Source organism: Pagrus pagrus (genome assembly GCF_965226575.1).
Source record: "Pagrus pagrus genome assembly, chromosome: 22".
In the NCBI taxonomy this organism is placed as follows: domain Eukaryota; kingdom Metazoa; phylum Chordata; class Actinopteri; order Spariformes; family Sparidae; genus Pagrus; species Pagrus pagrus.
Window position 1 is genome coordinate 19,616,053 of NC_140204.1, and position 15,196 is coordinate 19,631,248.

The following is a 15,196-nucleotide window of genomic DNA, read 5'->3' on the forward strand; positions in this document are numbered from 1 at the left end:
TTCTTTCAGGTAAGGAGGAGTCAGTAGCCACCTTCAAGGGCAACGAGTTCTTCTGCTATGACCTGTCCCTGACGCCCATCCAGAGCAGCACTGACGAGATCACACTTTCCTTCCGCACGCTGCAACGCAATGGCTTGATGCTGCACACCGGCAAGTCGGCCGACTACGTAAACCTTTCCTTGAAGAGCGGTGCCGTTTGGCTGGTCATCAACCTGGGCTCGGGGGCATTCGAGGCCCTGGTGGAGCCCGTCAACGGCAAGTTCAACGACAACGCCTGGCATGACGTGCGCGTCACCCGCAACCTGCGCCAGGTAAACACTGCCCGTGTAATCCAGGGCCACCACAGTCGGGAGTGGTGCCTCTTTCTGCCACCCACCCTATCTCTGCTGCTTTATTTGACTCTCTATCTATATATATTTTCTCTCTGCACATTGAGCACACAGGGAGCCTTTGTTTCATGTTCCTTCTCTCCTTTCATTTTGCTTGCTTCCCACTTTAACAGAAGTGTGTGTTTTTTCCAGGTTGGAGTTGAACAGAAGGCCAGTGCTGTTTTCGGTGTCCCTTATAGCTTCATATATTTTTAGTTTTTTTTTTTGAATGACCAAAGATTCATCACTTTCATATTCAAGGTTATTCAAAGGTCATTAAAAGGCAAAAACACATAACATAGTCCAAGTGAAAGACTATAAAAAAGAATATAATCACTGTCATAATAAGATTTTAGTTAACATACATCAATATGAAACGATAGACTACTATGCAAATTTTTGGTGTTGCCAAGTACATTATATTTGTGCTGCTATTAATGAACAAGTGGAGAAACTGCCCGCTCAGTATGTATGCACATAATGTACTCGGCTACATAAATGGGATGCACCCTAATTTATCAAAGGTGACAATGCACTTAAACCCTTTCTGAACAAATTACCCAACACATCTTTACAAACCTTTAATCGCAACTAATGGAAAACAAAAGAGCAGCAACCTGACTGTCTGGATGTATGTGTGTGTACTGGTGTGTGAATGCATACCAGCACAGCCACACCTTTTGTTTTGTTTTTTTTATTTTATTTTGAATTTTTCTTGTTTTGTTTTGTCCTTTTTTGTTTCGTCTTATACACACAAACACACAAAGACACCGAAGAGCAAAGCAATAAGTACATGCATAGACAATACACTCTCTGAATACTGGACTCTCTGTTTGCACCAGGTCATCAATTGGCGGTTGCAAGTAGCAGCAGTGAGATAGAATCAATTCCACTTACACTTGCCGTGCTTACTTCTTCACATTTTTTCTGGTAATTGTAATTGGAATGAATGGCTTGTCAGACCTAATAATGGGCATTGTAAGTGACCCTGAATGCAAAAAAGCCTGATGTGAATGCATTAACACAAAGATGGTACATCAACTTCTTTGTTTGCGCCTGCAAAAACATCCCCAGAAAGTTTTAGAGGGAAAAAAAAAAACAGCCAGTAGTATCAAACACATTTAGACACTGAAGAAATTCCTACCCACGCAAGAAAAGGAAACCCGAGAGCAAAGTGATTCTTAATGTGAACTAAGTGCTGTTAAATTATCAGGAGAAATTTCCATGCCAACCAGACCCTGCAATTTCTGTCATTTTGCAATAATGTTATTATATATTTTCCGTGTGGTAACTTAGACATGGAAAAAGTCCAAGATTTGTGGAGCTGATATTTTCTCGGCATATGCTGTACTTGCTTTAGGATAAATGATAACACTTTCACCGGCACATACAGAAATTCAGACGCAGCCTCTCTCACACACACAAGCACACACAGTTGGGGTCAAATATGTTATGCTGTAGAGCCATGTCTGATCAGCAGAGTGAGACTAGCCTAATGAGTTCGGGAAGCCAACACAGTTTTAAAGATTTACAATGTGAGCCAACTCACCTACCACCAACTGCACTATAATGGCCATTAGGCAAATAAGTCACACATCTACGTACATGCACACATGCTAAACTGAGACGCTATTATCTGCCTGTCGCTCTGTCCCTCTATCATCTATGTGCCTGTTTGTCACTACTGGCATGTACATCAAAACAATCTGCAAGGATTTTGCTGGGAGCAATATGAAATGATACTTGTACTTATTGAATGAGGTTTTAAACACAATAATACATGTACAATGTGTCTTGTTAAAATAATTGTGAGGAACTCTCAAAGTAATCTTATCTCATATCCAAAGTTTAATCATTTGATTCAAAATTCACATATGAACACATGTTGCTTACTTTAAACGAATAAGCATTTCTAACAGTCTAAATGTCATCTTACTTTAATCTTGATATTCTTGGGGAAGAAATAAAGCCTTAAATTTTACTGACTACCAGAATTAAAGTATTATATTTAAGAGTTTCCTTGAGCCGTGCACGTTGCACATATTTAGAATCTTCTTGTATGAAAACTTAAGTTTGCGGAGAAGATATCGAATGCCTGTTCTCAGTCCGTGCCTTGAACCAGAACTAACCACCCACATCAGGCTGACCAGGCAACCTCCATTAACTTACATAACAGCTTGAATCCCCAGTGGATCATTCTAATTGACATAACAGGCGGGCTAAGTGTTAAAGAGCTCTCTAGATTTACACTGGACCATTCCCACTGAGAGGCAGGAGGAGAGAGGTATCGATGACATTGACCACCTCTGACCCTGTGTTTACTCCCAGACTGATACCCTTCAGATCAATGAGCACTTGCTTGCTTTGAGGTGTTGTAAAACACCAATGCTTTTTCACAGTTATGCGCATGTCAGAGGAATTAAATATTCATGCATGTGCAGTCGGACTCATATGACCACACGCATGAGACACACTCAAGGATAACACACTTGATATTGCATTTGCTATATTGTTACCATCCTGTATGCAGTGCAGTTTCCAAATAAACTGACACCTGTGTTAACCTAAACATGTATGCATAGAAACATAGATTTTGTTTCTTTTATGTCTGAATCTTCCAACACAAAATAATCACTATCTTCTTCTCCCCTCTTCTATTAAAGAAACATATATTTCTCATTATGTGTGGCTATCCATATTGACAATGGACAAACAAGAACTGTAGGCAGTTGTCCATCAACATCCACTCCTTGTCCCTCCTACTACACTTGCTGTGGTTGAAATGCTACGAATACTGTTAAATGCAGCTAAAAATGTCGACAGTTCCCCCACACAAGCACACCATTCCTCTCTATTCATCTTCCCATTGTGGCTAACATGATACCTTGCATTAAAAATAGCCTGCAGTCTACAAGACAAGCATTGGATTCCAGATGAGGTTATCGCACAGTCCCAGTGGCCTCCAAAGTCTCATCCACTCTGTGTCTGTTGTTCTTAATGGCTCTTGCAACGTCATGCATATCTATCGCTGCATCACTAAGCTCCAAAATAAGTAAAGCCTGTGAGCTCTCACAAGCTGGTCTCTCGCTCTCTCTCTCCCTCTGTATGTGTATATTTGCCGCCTTTCTCCACAAAACCTATGAATTTGTCAGCTTTGTGCGGAATAAAATGAAGCAGACAGAATTAGGTGAGGTGATAGGGACTCTCCGCCAAGAGAGGGGAGAGAAAGGGGGGGAATGGGGGAGAAATGGGTATGCTATATGCCTAACAAATGAGCACAGATTCAGAGCTCCCCTTGGTGGCATGATGTAGTACTGCAAGTGTGTATGTGGATGATGGTGTGTGTTTGAGGAGTTTAGCTAATCCCTGTGGCGTACAGTTGATAGGCAGGCAAGGACACTTGCCTTGACCTCTCTTGAGTTTCTTCCCACAATACACACAAATCCTCACCTCATTCAATGCAAACATTGGTTCGTGTATGCAGCGAGGGATCACCTCCTCTCCCTCCCCCCACTGACATGATGATCTACCATCATGGACATCTTGTAGACTTCAGCGCTGGTGACCATCCTTGCCCTTTCCCTCCTCTGGGATCACACACATGTCTACACACTCTGCAGAAAGAGGAAGGGCAAAGACAAAGATGGAAACCCTCATGTCAGGCTGTCTTGGGGGATGATAGATGTATCTGATACACTGCATAAAAGCAGAACACATTGTGAAAATAGGTCAAATATTAAGTGTGCAACGACACTGTAGTCAGCATGCAGGGTTAAGGCCCTACTCTTAATGCATTCACCATGCATAGTTTAAATACAAACTTCCCATTCTCTACTGTACTGTATGCTCAATATTGATTCTCTGATCTTTTTAAATCCCACTCTGATTTTCCGAGAAACCCTGTAGGCACATGGACTAACCCACACAATGCTGTATTCCTTTCAGGGGTAACTTTTAGCATTGATGATCGGAAAAATCAGCCACAATTGCATTGAGAATACCTTGGGCAGAATCTAAAACCGCTGGTGCCTGTGTTATTTTGTTCAAACCCATAACTGTCACTACAGTAACTCAAAGTCAATCAATCAGTATCTGCGTGTTGCAGACAAGCAGTAGAGCAAGTGGAGATCAGGTTTGGCTGATTCTCTCTGGGCCTCTTGATGAATGTTTGGTGGGTAATATATTTGCTTTAAATATTAGATTCACATTCAGTTTCTAATATCATTGATATGCATGGCAGGGTGATGTTACACCACACTGAACTGTGGTTGACTATGATGTAGCTTTTGTGGTTTGTTTTTCAGACCCATTAACTCACCTCTATAATATTGTCAGTGGTTTGATTTATAGTCATGGTTTGTTGAAATTATATCAATGCAGCGCTGGGAAAAAAAGCTTGAAACCATGCTTTCGATCTCCTGGAAAGATAGAAATACAAAAATACAGTCATCTATAGACTAATATATTCTTGGAGGGCTAACTTTCCATGTTGACGATCACTGGAACAATCACAATGGCCTCGCATCAAAACAGCCCGACTGTAGGCTTAACAGGCACTTGCGTCCCAAAGGACAGCGCAGGCAGTCAAAGGAAACATGAGACACACTGGCAGTGGGAAGGAAGTGTGGGCTTGTATGTCTGTATTTTTGTTTGTTCATAGGAAGCAGAGAGAGTGAGAGAATCATTGTGTGCACAATATCTCTATTGTGGTAAATGAAGTGTAGTGCTGCTGCCTGAGACGAAAGGAATATCTGAGCAGTGGGAGGATGAGGGGAGCACTTGGAGAGAGACAGCAGTTTGTTCTCTACTATGAAAAGAAGAACAAAAGCAGGCTTTCTTCTAATTCCCCAATGTGACTTTACAACCAAAAGATACAACATCTAGTGTGTCATAGAAGTGGGCCAGTGGCTTAGCCAGCGTCTAGAGAGAGACCTTTGAACTCAATATCTATTTTCTTGCTCTCCTATTTTTCCGTTTTGTATCACTGTCACCCTTTCTTTCCTTATAATGTCTCACCTACAGTATCATCTGCCCTTGTCTTGACTGCCGTGACGTTCTCTCAGCTCCCCAGCCCATGTACACCTTTTTTTCCACATAATTGGAACTTGGATTCAGCCATTGGATTAATGATTGGATCAAACAGATTTTTTCATGTTCTCTTAGAGCTTAATGCACAGCCCTGAGATTCAGTTGCCGGCCCAGAGTTAAGCTGGAGAGGGCGAGCTTTGAAATGCATCAGGATCGAGTTCAGCAATCGTTAGGTTGAGAATTGCGATCTGTTACTTACAGTATAGACACAGCAGGTATTACAATTTTAGAGAAACTGGATTTCTTTAATTTGCTAATTAAGTAGGTAGTAAGAATCGATAAGCAGACATGCAGCTGAGGTTGAAGCACACCCTCATAGTCAATAATGGATCATAAACATTACCACAAACATGGGTATTCAGTTGAGCACACAGACTCACCATCAAATTCTAGAGATCTTCTAGCCTCCATACATGTCTCCCATGCATAATAGAAATAGGCGCTAGCCAACTGTCTCTCTTGTCATTCAGCACACAACACTGTCCTCATGCTACGCCCGCACACAACCTCTCAACGAAAATGGTTTATTTGTATTTTTTTTAAATCAAACGCTATCGTGGCTCAGTTGCTGTCATAACTGAAAAGTTCACCATTGCCCTTCATTAGTTTTGTAAGATCTTGAACATTCAGCCTTATCTTCTATACCCATTATTCCTTTTGAGAATGAGGAATTTACAAGTTTACTGTATAAATTTCAACCCTCGATTCATTATTCATGCACTGATATGTTTTAATCCATGTAACCACATTTTAAAATCATGTTATATGTAGCAGGGTGTGTTGAGGAAATGATCACATTTATTTCATATGAGAAGACAGCATCAGAACATCAAACCCTCTGCCTCCAATCAATACTAGATCCCTGGATACTCCCTTCCTTCCCTTTCCATAATCTGCTGCAATTACCCTCCATCCTCTTCCTCCCCTCTCATCCAGCCATCCTCCAAGAAGCAGCCAGAATTCCTAAGAGGGAGCCAATCAGTTCCTCTCGCGCTCCTCTTCCCCTCCCCTTCTCTCATTTCAACTCTGTCTCTCCCGTCCATTCTTGCTAGCAACTTGTCACTTAGCAACGGTGTCTGCTATGCTGTTGGGTAGTGAATCGTCCCTGGCTGCAGTACCCTAGTAATTGAATTAACCCTTTCCATACCACTCAGTCCTCCAGTTCAACACTGTGCCATTATTGATAAAATTATGAAAAGTAATTATTTACCAGGTGGCAGCATTTAAGTATACACATGCCTTGGTCCTTTTAGTGAATGCGCACACAGGGACAAGTGCAGCAAAATAAAACATTAATTGAATTAAACTGATCAAAAGTAACACATTGACTTAATGACTGACTGGTTACTCAAGACGACACCCAGTGAAGAAGCTCCTACCATTCAAATGTTACTATCTCAATAAGAACAGCATAATGTTTTAAGCATATAGACTGAACCTCTTGTGGCCAAATCAAAAATGCCATTTAGAGTGCTCATCTCTGCCATATAGAAATGCACTTTTATAGTCAGAATAGGAACTGCTATTCAAGGCAGGCAGGGGTAGTGGATTCGTTTGATGAACATAATGGCATGCTAACACCCCTGTAATCCTTTCCCAGTTTACTGCCAATAACATTTTAAATAACGTGCTCCAGCCGTGCCGAAAGAAGGTGGTGGCTACAGACGATGTAAATAGATGTACATTTAGGAAAATGTAAATGTTTTTTTGCTCTGTTTTTCACATGCTGATCAGAGGTCCTCTGAACACCTCAAGCACCACACCACAGTTCCTGCCTGTACATTGCCCAAACTACAAACACCTCATGCTAGAAAAGTGCCCCGGCTGTTTGATACCAACATCGAGAGGTTCTGTGCATTTGAGGGGAAAAAAGGCTCATTTGCATCGCATTTCCACTGCATTAGCATATCCGCCTGCATTCTCACACTCACTCACTCATCAGCATCATTTTCCACTACCTGCTCCAGCACTTTCATGTTTATTCATCCCTCTGTCTCGTAGACCTATAATCAGATAACAAATCTCTGCAACATTAGCACATTCAAACAGGTGGAGAGAAGTAATAAAATGCAAGTGAGACAAAAACAAGTAAGTGATGAAGAAGAAGATAATCTCATAGGAATTTTCAAAATTTTTGGTAAAGTAGCACAAAAGTAAACCTTGAGAAAATGATTGTAGTACACCTTAGCTGTGAACTTCATAGAATGTTCAAGAATAGGGTCAGTTTTCCTTTCACACATGTAGCATTTTGGATATCCCCAATATCAACAATAGACTGGAAATACAGAAGAGCAGGAAAGAGTACAAAGCAACTGGACTCCATGTCACGTCATCAACATCATCATCAGGCCCATTTGCTCATTGTTTTAAGGCTCAATCGCACATTACGCAGAGTTTGTGCCAGAGAGCTGGCAGGGTAATGTCCATTTAATGTGATTCAAACATTTACGCTCTCACATAGAGCTATTCTGGATAATATCTGAGTAATAATGTGTGAAAGGGACTTCAGTAACTTTTTATAATTTCCCAGAATCACTCTTGACAATCCCAGGGAACTCCTCTATACCAGCTAGGTGTAAAGGCAAGTATGAGTTATTTCTGTCACACTCGTGTCACACTGTTATGTCTTTTGGTATTTATTCCTAAATTTTAATGGCTAGTTTAGTTGGATTAACCATCTGTTTATAGAAATTTTTTAGTGTATTCCCCCCTTCCCAGTATGTTCTAAGTTTTAAGTTAAGTAGCACAGTCACTAACTACATAGATATTCAAGCACTGAGCAAAGCCAGGCTAAGTGCAAAGTACATACTCTATGGGGGGGACAAAGGCATCTACAAATGAGCTCCATGCAATGTCAGATTCATTTTGTACTGAGTAAGTACAATAAAATCAACCCAAGAATGTAGGGTACATCATAAAAAAGGAGTTGATCCGTATTTAAATGATTTACTGCAGCTCAGTTTATTAAGATTTTTTACCGGAATGTGTTATAGCCTCAAGAGTTGGACTTGTTGGTTGACATTGAACTTGCCAACTTCCTGATTAAAAACTAGAGGGAAATAGGGGCTGTTGTACAAGGAGGGTGTCAGTCTGTCAGTCAGAGATGAAAAAAATGGATGAGGATTATCGGTAGCGCAACAGAAAAGGAGAGAAAATTACGATCATCTGCATTGCACAATGTTCTACTGCAATTTTCATGCACCTCCATACCTATACAGAAGCACACTCTCTCACACAGTTTGTTTGCAGACTTCTTCCCACCATAATTGCAGTGACATTTATATTTGCACCTGAAGCCTGTCTGCCAGCTTCCATTACTTGGGGCCAGATTTAGAAAGAGTGGGACCAGACTGAATGGCGGGTGATTGGAATGAACGTGGAACCAAATGTACCTGAAAGAGCTATTGTGAACCGGAGCCCCGCTCCTGTCCCTCTGACACGGTCACCCACAGATTGTCTCCGTTACAGAGGAATGTCTGATACACCTCACACACATAAATACCTAGCAAGGCACACTGTATGCTCTGATGCATACAACCATCAAAAATTGAGCTTATACAGTACTTACATTTTTATACCTCCCACTGAATTTTCATTTTTCTTTAATCATTAATTCAGGCATTTCACCTGATGACAAGTGTTACCTGTTTCCTCCACCCCACCCCATTATATTATTCCACCATATTGGCTTCATCGCTTATTTCTAAAGGTCCAAATTGGAAATTTGTAGGAGAATGGTCATCAGTCTTAGCATTTTCTCAGTTACAATGATAAATCTATGTGGTCTGGGGATCTTGGCTCCGCTGCACCGTCCATTGATCATATTCACAGCTTTGTCATTAAATATTTATTCAGCTTATGCGCTGGTGGCCGCAGTTCAGTCACGTCCACTGTGACGATTGTGTTAAATATCATCAGCTTGAATTTTTTTACATCTGGATTTACAACTCATTTTACATCTTGGCCAAATGGCTTGCATCTTACAGGTCTTAGGCAAAAGCTTAAAAGGACATGTCTATTGTTATGTCTGTCTGTGAAATGCACAACTACGGAACACAGTTGGAATTGCTACCATTCGCTTATTTCTCCTCTTTCTAACCCATCCCCCCATATTTAATACATGATGATTTCTTAACCCAAGGGGCCCTTTGAGACAGATGCAACACAAAGTTGTTTGTCAGGGCCTGTGGTTGTTTACATGACTGGAAGCTTCATCCTTCATCTGCAAACATCGACATTCACAGCCTCTGTTTTCCCACATGGGTCAATTACAGAGAGGGTGATGGGCCGTCACAGCAGGAGCTCCAGGCATGTTCGGTTTTAGGCAAAGTTGAAACAAGTATGATGAGTGGAAAAGGAAATTTACTTTAAGACAGAGAAATTAGTAGCATGGAGGGGCGAAAGTGGGTCTTTTTGCAATCCTGCTCTCTCTTCTGTACTTGACTTGTTTATCTCCAAAGACCCTCCCAATATTTATCTTTTGCTACTCTCAGTTGCTGTCTGCCCATTATTATGTTTTCCCTATCCAAAACTATTAGCCCCCCCAATCACTGAGACAGGTTTGAAATCCTGGGATGCTTTCTGAGAAAGATTAGGTGGGATTCATCTCATATGCTTTGCTATTTTGGGAGATGTCATGCCATTTTACCTACAGTATATCCATACTGCATTAGAGCTGTGCACACTTCCTTCTTGAACTTGTTGGAGCAGAACAAATTTGGGAAATTACGACGGAAACCCTTTAAACCAACTAGTTACCAGACCATTCTGTCTACCATTTGAAAACAAATATAGAACAAAACTTCAATTTTCTGCATGATTGATCTTGACAACGGCGCACCAGTTCAGCAGTACTTAAAGTTCTCAAGCCTGCAGTAAAAAGTCTGACTTGTATAATAGCTACGCCTCTAGATCTTCAACACTTCTACTTTTCCACATCACTCGGCACAGTGGCTCAGTCCACTACTCCTCTGTCTCATCTGGCACTTTATTCATTTAGCCCTTTCTACTTCTTACTCTTGAAATCATGACTGCAGTCTAACTCCCTGTGTCTACCTTATTTCATGGAATTGTTGGGTAATTATGGTGCTGATAAATTTGAAACAAGAAATCATAATGAAGTTCCAACATCTACACTTGAAGACACCTGCAACACATGAACAAATCAAACGGTCAAATGCAAGTCAAAGTAACAAAGAACAACTTTAACGGTGTAACAATGGAAAAATGCATGTCTTTATACTGCAAACTTTACCCTTAACAGAACCTGCTCAGGAAAATCAAAATACACCTTCCCTTTTTCCTTTAATGCCTATACTGTTTTCTCACAGATCTGTGTACTGTGACTGACACACTGATGTTCTTTCATTATACAAGATTATGCAGACACGAGTCCGAATGTAATCTCTTCTTTTCATTTTTCCATCACCCATCCTTTTGCATCCTGCAGTCACTTAATCGTGTCATTTCAAAGATCATCAGCAATTTTTGAGGGATTAATTTTTCACAACCATCCCAGGGCTGTTCTGTCAAAGAACTGATGGGGAGATAAGTTCAACATCCAGACATCAAATGCCTGCGAGGGATCTTAAACTTACAGAATTCAAAATGTTGCACTCAGTGGTCTCTCATGTCTTTTCCTCTGCTGTATCGCAGTCCATCTTTCGGTGGGTTTTGAAAAGCCTACAGTCATTGTCACCTTTGTAAGGGTACATTTGTTTAACTTAATTAATCATTGTCAGGTTCCCAGTTGTCATAGCCTCCTGTCATATCCGCTTTTGATGTTATAGTTGTTATTTTGTAACCTCAGATACATGGGAGTACAGTGTGGTGTGGATATGCAAAATCACGCCCACCATTCAATCATATTTACCTAGTTAATGGATTAGGAGGATTCATTAGACAAAGTGGGTGACAGGTGAGAGCAGTTTACCATGACCCCGGAACAAAGTGTGGGTGGACATGAAGCTTTAAATCGGCCAGTTAGCCCCATGAGGAGGACTTTGTTTATGGGTGCCACTCAACTCCCACATAGATGGCACCAGCACATAGTAATCCATCCCACACAAAAAAAACACCCACAGAACTGTATCTACTGTACATACTACATGGGCAGACATAGAGAGTTACTTGCACAACATTTGAACCAAATGTGGACCCCAAACATTAAACATCAAGATGGCAAGTTCAAGTTTTGTTGTGAATTTGTAGTCAAAATTCTAACTATGTAAAATATGTTCTGTCTTAACAGCCCAAGTGACAAATTAAATCTGGAAGTGCCCTATTCCAAACTAGTATGACCCCATAGGTTCACCATATATTATTTTTTGGTGTCAAATATAGTCATACACAGTCGCTGACCATGTCAGCTTTGAAATCAAGATATAAGATGTCCTTTAGATGTCCGCTCCAGCCTGAGTGAAAAGTAAGGGCATATATCAGTGATAGATCTTATACCCTCTCACTGCTCAATGCCACATATACTGTACAACAAATGCGCAAGATGGTATTTTAAGATGGAAATTGTCAGCATTCTGAAAAAAGGCAAATGCTCCAAATAATAAAGATCTTCTGAGTACATACATAGCTGCAAACTTGTCTCCTTTTCAGTGAATGCTACCATTTTAAATGAAAAATATGGCCCCTTCATGATTTGTATAGATCCAAACATTTTAGACTTGCAAAAGCTAAATCTACTAGTAGCTACGTGTGTTTGAGAGGCACAAACTGAGAACACAGTATGCCAATTGTCTGCTATGTCTACCCTGGCAGTTGTCATATGAAATGCACCATAGATTTTTCCAATTGTTTGTAACCAAACTGTTTAGTTCCTGTACTGTAACTTTAAATGTTGGTTAAACTAACTTGCTTTAACAGAGCTTCAGTAACACAGTGGCGTCGATGCATTGGAAGCATTGAGTTACAAAGTGAAGTTCAGCCTTGAAGTGAAGTGGTGTTCAAAAGATATTATTTGACACTGAGGTGACTGACGTAAGATGTGTGACATGTTTCCTTATTGATTGACTGATTTATTTCCATTTCATGGTCTAGTTTGAATGTTTTTTCTTTGCAGGGACTGCAAGCATTGCTCTTTATTGTTGAAATGACGTAAATGACTAAATGAACATTTCTCTCTTTTTCAGGATGCTGTCGATACTAGAATTCTCAATGACATCATTCTGCTCTTCTTTCTGCCCTCTCTCTATCTTGTTCTGTCATGCTCAAGAATATGCTACATGGATTCTGTTTTCTTAAACGCCACTGATTATTCCACATCACCACCTTGTACACTGGAAACACACTGTAGTTTTTACCATTACTGTCAATTTTTACAATGCAACAATATCTTTTTGGTTGTCTCTTTCATATATCACAGTAGCTCATTAATAACAACTTGGAGAACCTTTTCTTAGTGACTTGCACCTTTTCGAGTCATCAAAACATGATTGGCCACGCCCAGTACCAAAGAACGCCATTTTAAAATGGACTAGACCCAACTGCCAGCCAAGCCCAGTGACCAGATTAGCCTCTCAGAGTGAATACTTTCCCTCACTCCCTTTCCCACTTAAAACAAACATTCCCATCAAAACTACCCAAACCCCCTCTGTGGAAGTTGATTTGCTAACTCTTGTCTCTTTTACTAACAACAAGCTTCAGAATTCTTCCAATTTGATTCTTTTCATTAGTGAATTTTCTTTTCCCTTACCTTTTATAATTTCAACGACTAACACTGTGTCATTCACGGAATGTGAACCATCTGTTGTTTTCTCTACTTAACTTGCGACTTACATACTAACAAATGTATTGTTATCCTTATTCCTTCAGTTTTGTTTATGTTTTTATTTGTTAGACTACCCTTTTAAAACAAGATAGTTACACAGTTGCTTTCTTTATTTCTTTATTGGATTTCTTTTTCTATAGAAACAATAGGAAAAATACATATGCTTTTAAATTATATTTTACTATTACATACAATTTTTTGCTTTTGCTGTTAAAAGGAGAAGCTGGTTTTGCAAAAGGCGATTTCTATTTTTTTCTTTCCCACTTTTTGGGTTTGAGGTGTGTTTTCTTGAGTTTAAGGTTTGTCATTATTTTTTTTCTTTTTCCTCCCCCTGTTTTCTCCTGAAGCACGCAGGCATTGGACACGCTATGGTAAACAAACTGCATTATATGGTAGATATCATTCTAATTGTCTTATACTTTGGTTTGCCCTGGGTTTTCCGTTACCTCTTTCTATTCTGTTTGCTTTACTGAAAGTATCCGCCATCAATTCCAAGGTAGCTGAAAAACTCCACCTCTCTGTTTTTCTTTTAGCCCTCTCTCTATATATATATATGTTATTGCTTTTTATTGCCATCCAGTTCTTCCCTTTCCTGAAAAGAACGTATGTTTTCATCAAAGAGGTCTGCCTAAAAAGTTACAGAAAAAACAGAAATTTTGATTTTAAGAATTTTTTCTTCGTTTGTTTGTTTTTTCTGCTGTTTATTTTGTCCCTTTTTATTTGGTTATATATATATTTTTAATTTTACTTCAAAATACTATCCGTATGAAGAAATAAAGAATCATAATGCAAGATATTTTCTCAATTGAGTATCAGAAAAGTATTAAGATTTACCTTTACTTTTTTAATCCCTGTTTCCTCCTGATTTTTTCTTCAAAGAACCTTATGAAGTGAGCGTACACAGCAGAGTTCCCGAGCAGACAGTTAGCCTATTATGGCAACTCCAGTGAGAGGAAGTAAAAAAAAATGGTTTTGATCATTAATCTGCCCAACTTTTTAACAACATGAGTGGAATGGCACTTGGGAGACCAACATGCTCTGTTGCCTCAGTTGGAACTGTTCAGCCTGTTATGGAGTGACCTGTTATCTAGGCTTGCCATCCTGTGGTTTATGGAGTCATGAAGAGTATTTACAACTCTTGATTTAGTGGCCAAAGCCCTCACTGTAAAGTAGGCCTCAAATGAGGGCTTGATCCCATTAGTGGCCTTAGGCTGATTTATGAGCAAGATGGAGCTGCTCCCAGACCTGCACCTGAACACACTCTCTTACACACATGTATACACTTGATAAAGTGCTTTAATGTGGCAGTAGTCCCCTGAACTTGGGTGCAGAAATCAAACAGAGAGTACTGATGAAGGCTCATTACTGAAAATAAAATGGCTATTGCACTTTTAAGCGGCGGACTGGGGGAAGTTTGCCAAAATAACTTGACATTAATGTCTAAAATATTAAGACTCTAACACTGTTGCAGGATAATTATTTAAAAAAAACTGTCATTAGGCTGAATTTACTATAGTACTGTGATGTATACTGCTAGATTCTTAGTTGCCATCAGTCTTACTTGCTTTCACTGGATGTTCTAATCAATAAATGAAGCTCTCTGCCCATTGATACAGACCATAAAGTGAACTGCCTGGGAAAATCTGAACTGTGTGCGATCGACCCCTCATTAACACTAACACTTACTTATATTTCTTATACTTTACTGCCCTCACCCCTTGCATGAAGAGACTTGACCCCCTTCCCAATTTCTTTTGATGTTTTTTATATACAGATTGCATTGAGTATATATGTTTATGTATATATCATGGCTAACATATATACATACATATATCAATTGTCCTAATCTAATCTATATGGCCATAAAACATGTTAGCCACACTCTCTTGCCTTTTTTATTTATTCAATTTTATTTTATTTTGTTTATTTATTTTACTTCTATCAGTTTAACTTCAAAATT

At 39.7% G+C, this 15,196-nt stretch overlaps 1 protein-coding gene across 9 annotated transcripts in view; it reads left to right on the forward strand.

Moving 5' to 3' along the window:
- nrxn2b (neurexin 2b) overlaps window positions 1-15,196 on the forward strand; it is a 665,374-nt gene that overhangs the window by 301,856 nt on the left and 348,322 nt on the right. For 7 of the 9 annotated variants that reach the window (XM_084343882.1, XM_084343879.1, XM_084343881.1 and 4 more), the window contains 2 exons: window positions 10-311; window positions 13,584-13,607. In XM_084343882.1, coding sequence (XP_084200008.1) covers window positions 10-311; window positions 13,584-13,607 — 326 coding nt within the window. The remainder of the gene's footprint in view (window positions 1-9; window positions 312-13,583; window positions 13,608-15,196) is intronic. The other 2 variants (XM_084343880.1, XM_084343876.1) reach the window with 1 other exon arrangement.